Below are 4,478 nucleotides of genomic sequence, written 5' to 3'. Positions count from 1 at the left end.
TCCCAGCTTCAGGACAGTCCCTCCTCACGGCCCTGACGGGGGCGAGATCACACCTGCAACCCAGGTGCGTGCCCTTGACCAGGAATCAAACCGCAGACCCCTGGGTGCCCGGGCTGCTGCTCCGACCACTGAGCGATGCCGGGCAGGTCTCTACTCGCTTCTTACAAGGACGCCAGGCGGACTGGACCAGGTCCCACCCCAACTACCTCGTCTCCCCGTAAGTGCCTCTTTACAGACCTCGTCCCAAACACAGTGGCTTTCCGGGCGCGGAGGAAGGATGGGAAGTGTTAACGTAAAAAACCATGGAAACCTGTAAAGAAGTTCTGTGAGTTCATTTGAGCCAAACTGTCGACATATGCCGGGAAGCAGAACCTCAACGAACTGAGATGATGCTCCGGAGAATGGCGGGTTACATCTGTGTTTACACACTGCCATCAAAGGAGGGACGTAGGTGGGCTACAGGAAATTCACTGGTGATGGATTGAGGAGGTGGGAGAAAGCAAAATGGGAAACCCCTGGGATTGATAAAAAGTGAAATGATGGACACACACTTCCCTTCCTCTCTGATGTCAATAAAGATATGTTGTTGTTATCATTGTTGCTGTTGTTTTAAAAAAAGAGGACCCCACTCCTATCCTCACCCCAGGGGCAGCCCCTCCTCCTGCCAGCCCCAGCCATTCTCTGCCCCCCAAACACGGGCCCAGAGCCTCCCACCCCCTCCCTCCCAGCCTGCACCCCAGCCCCCACCCCCTCCCTCCCAGCCTGCACCCCAGCCCCCACCCTCTCCCCCTCCCAGCCTGCACCCCAGCCCTCACCCCCTCCCTCCCAGCCTGCACCCCAGCCCTCACCCCCTCCCTCCCAGCCTGCACCCCAGCCTCCCACCGCCCCCCCTCCAGTCAAGGGCCCTCGACGCTAACCGCTGCAGTTGACTCAGCTCGTGGCCTTGCCTCTCGCCCAGGAGCCCTTTGTCACCTTAATTGGCATCTCCAGGCGCCTCGCTCTGCCCACCCACCCACCTGCCCATATCCCGGGGCCAGCTATGTGCTAATTGGGCCCATGGGGGCGCACCGCAGCCCCTCCCCGCGCAGCCCCTGCCTTCCTATGTCAGCCCCCCACCCACCCACTGTCCCTCCAACCTCGGGGCCAGCTCCCAGGACACAGGGACCAGGAGGGACACCCTGTCCTCACTGCCTGGCCCCCCCTTATCCCCCCTCCTGACAGAGTCCACAGCCCCTCCCAAGGCCACCCCTGCCAGTCCTCTCCGCAGCGCTGAGCTCAAGCCCTGGCTGCCCCCCTCTCCGCACAGATTTGGGGGAGCTTTCTGATCAACAGGGACACAGAGGACAGTTACCCCCGGACCGCCCAGGCCATGCACCCCGGGGCCCCCACCGCGCCTGGAGTCTCGGAGCCCAGCCCCCGGGAGCTGTGTGCCTTCGTGAGCAGGGCCGCCACCCACATGCTGCGCGCCTTGCACCCCCGGAGGACCCGGCCCCCCAAAAGGAGGCCCAACCACAGGCGGTTCCTGCACAATCAGATCTGCAGGTGAGGGGGCAGGGGAGGGGGCAGGGGGAGGGGAGGGGCCGGAGCCCTGAGTCTGGGGAGAGGGGTGGCTCCCAGGGCTGGGTGCAGTCAACACTCATGAATTTATTTATGTTTTTATGGATGTCAGAGAGGAAGGGAGAGGGAGAGAGAGAAACATCATTGAGAGAGAATCATGGATGGGCTGCCTCCTGCACGCCCCCCACTGGGGATCGAGCCCGCAACCCGGGCAGGTGTCCTGACCAGGAATCGGACCCTGGCCTCCTAACTCATAGGTCCACGCTCCATCACTGAGCCATGCCGGCGGGCCTCATGCGTTTATTGAGCACCAACTGTGTGCCCCGCCCAGGGACCAGCAGGGAACACAGCGGAGCACACGCCCTGCCTTCGTGGGCTCTGAGCCGGGGCAGCGGTGGATGATGGGCATGGCGCTCCGTGTGGACGGACCTCGCACACACAGACACGGGCGCAGCGGGGCGGCTGGCCGGCGCCGGGGGAGGGGGGGCGGTGGAGCGCTTGCCGGTGGGGACGGGGCTTCCTTTCGGGCGATGAGAGGCTCTGGGACTCAGAGGTGGCGCTTGCACAGCCTCGCAAAGGCGTGACATGCCACTGAGTGTGTGCTCTCAGATGGCTCCTTTTAAGTTACGTGAATTCGGGCTCAATTTTTATTTATTTTTAAAACATATTGTTTATTGACTTCACAGAGGAAGGGAGAGAGAGATAGAGACATCAGTGATGAGCCCTGGCCGGTTCGGCTCAGTGGACAGAGCATCGGCCTGCGGACTGGAGGGTCCCCGATTGGATTCTGGTCAAGGGCACAGGCCCGGGTTGCAGGCTCAGTCCCCAGTGAGGGGCGTGCAGGAGGCAGCGGATCCATGATTCTCTCTCATCATTGATGTTTCTCTCCCTCTCCCTTCCTCTCTGAGATCAATCAAAATACATTTTTTTTTAAAAAATCAGTGATGAGAGAGAATCATGGATCGGCTGCCTCCTGCACGCCCCACAGTGGGGACCAGGCTTGCAACCCTGGCATGTGCCCTGCCTGGGAATCGAACTGTGACCTCCTGCTTCCTAGGTCGACGCTCAACCACTGAGTCACACTGGCCAGGCTGACATGACTTTTAAAATATATATATTTTAGTTTAGTTTATTTTTATTATTTTTTTAGCATTTATTTTTAGTTGATTTTTTACAGAGAGGAAGGGAGAGGAATAGAGAGTTAGAAACATCGATGAGAGGGAAACATCGACCAGCTGCCTCCTGCACACCCCCCACTGGGGATGTGCCCGCAACCAAGGTACATGCCCTTGACCGGAATCAAACCTGGGACCCTTCAGTCTGCAGGCCGACGCTCTATCCACTGAGCCACACCGGTTAGGGCTGCGCTTAGGACATTTAGATGTGTGATGACCAGGGTCCAACAGATAAAAGCAAACAATGTCGCCCTGACCCGTGTGGCTCAGTGGATAGAGCGTCGGCCTGCGGACTGAAGGGTCCCAGGTTCGATTCTGGTCAAGGGCATGTGCCTTGGTTGCGGGCACATCCCCAATAGGGGGTGTGCAGGAGGCAGCTGATGGATATTTCTCTCTCATCGATGTTTCTAACTCTCTCTCCCTCTCCCTTCCTCTCTGTAAAAACATCAATAAAATACATTTAAAAAATAAATAAATGTCAAAAGCGCGCAGGTGCCTGCAGAGACACGCTGCCCTGGCCACGTCCGCACCCCACCCCGCTCAGAGCGCCCCTCCGGAGGGGCTCACACCTCTGAACTGCCCGACCCCAGAGGAGGGGCCCCGGCGGGAGGCAGCGCAGGGGAGAAGGAGGAGGGGGAGCAGGGACCCCGCTCCCGGGCTGGAGACAGGAGGCGCTCCCGCCGCGGCGCTCGCCCAGCCGATGCCCAGATGCCCGTCTCTCCGCAGGCAGTTCGCCAGGATCGAGGCTGCCACCCAGCGCCTGGCCCTGTCCATCCTGTCCCAGGAGGCGCCGCCCGCTCCCCGGAGACCGCCGCCCCGGAGGCCGCCCGCGCCGCCCCCGTCCCCCTTCCTGGGCGTGGCCCGCGCCGTGGCCCCCAGCGAGGCGCCCCAGGCCGGCCCCCGCCTGAGCCCGGCCGCGCTGGACGCCTCCAGCCTGGACCTCCTCCCGAGCATCGCGCTCACCCCGGAGCCCGCAGACGGCCAGCCAGACCTCTGGCAGGGCCTGCCTCCCTGCCACCCCCTACCCCCGCCCCTGCCCCCGCCCCTGCCCGGCCTGGGCGGAGGGCCCGAGCTCCTGGCCCCCGAGGGCGCCTGGGCGGGCAGGTGGGAGGTGGCGCCTTGTGCTCTCCAATCTCAGGGGGTCCCTGAGGGCTGGGGGGCCTGCTTCCCATGACGCCCAGTCACAGCCCAGCTCCGGCCCCGACCAGCCAGAGGCCCCCCAGGACAGCTCTCTAGCCCCCCAGCCTCTGCCAGGGGCCCCTCCCACTCCTCCTGGAACTTCTGGGAAAATGGCCCCACCTGAGGCCTGGGCCTCCCCTCTGCCTCCTCCAGGCGGCCCCTCCCGCTCCCCCCCTCCACCTCTCCCTTCTTTCCCCCCAGCCCCAACTCCTCAAGTCCTCACTCCAGCCCCCAGTCGCCCTGGCTCCTCTCTGCCTGATGTCTGGTCTCAGCTCATTTATTCGCAAAGGTGCACTGAGCACCTACTGTGTGCTGGGGATTCAGCAGTGAATAAAATAAACGAGATCCCTGCGTTTGTGGAGTTCACATCTGCGGGGGAGGCAGGTCAGGGGACTGACAAAAATGAAAACTTTTTAAAAATATACATTTTTATTAATGTCAGAGAGGAAGGGAGAAGGAGAGAGAGAGGTATATATAGAAACACCAATGATGAGAGAAAATCACTGATTGGCTGTGATAGATCCCCCCTTCCCCCAACTGATGGACTGAGTATGACGTAAACTCCAC

The 4,478-nt window shown here is 61.3% G+C and overlaps 1 protein-coding gene across 1 annotated transcript; it reads left to right on the top strand.

The window, feature by feature from the left end:
• The first annotated feature begins 1,369 nt into the window (after positions 1 to 1,369).
• On the top strand, positions 1,370 to 3,906 carry C21H19orf85 (chromosome 21 C19orf85 homolog). Its single transcript, XM_054711363.1, has 2 exons — positions 1,370 to 1,542; positions 3,459 to 3,906. Exons 1-2 carry the CDS (start codon positions 1,370 to 1,372, stop codon positions 3,904 to 3,906), a joined length of 621 nt encoding a protein of 206 aa, XP_054567338.1.
• Positions 3,907 to 4,478: the final 572 nt, after the last annotated feature.

This window comes from Eptesicus fuscus, chromosome 21, assembly GCF_027574615.1.
Source record: "Eptesicus fuscus isolate TK198812 chromosome 21, DD_ASM_mEF_20220401, whole genome shotgun sequence".
Lineage (NCBI taxonomy): Eukaryota > Metazoa > Chordata > Mammalia > Chiroptera > Vespertilionidae > Eptesicus > Eptesicus fuscus.
The sequence above is the reverse complement of the archived record's forward strand: the minus strand, read 5'-3'. Positions and strand labels throughout refer to the sequence as shown.

What these genes read in the sequence shown, in the direction of transcription:
- C21H19orf85 (XM_054711363.1), top strand. Translation starts at nt 1,370, where the DNA reads ATGCACCCCGGGGCCCCCACCGCGCCTGGAGTCTCGGAGCCCAGCCCC. An exon ending in CTGCACAATCAGATCTGCAG is followed by an intron (nt 1,543 to 3,458) that starts GTGAGGGGGCAG and finishes GTCTCTCCGCAG; the next exon opens with GCAGTTCGCCAGGATCGAGG.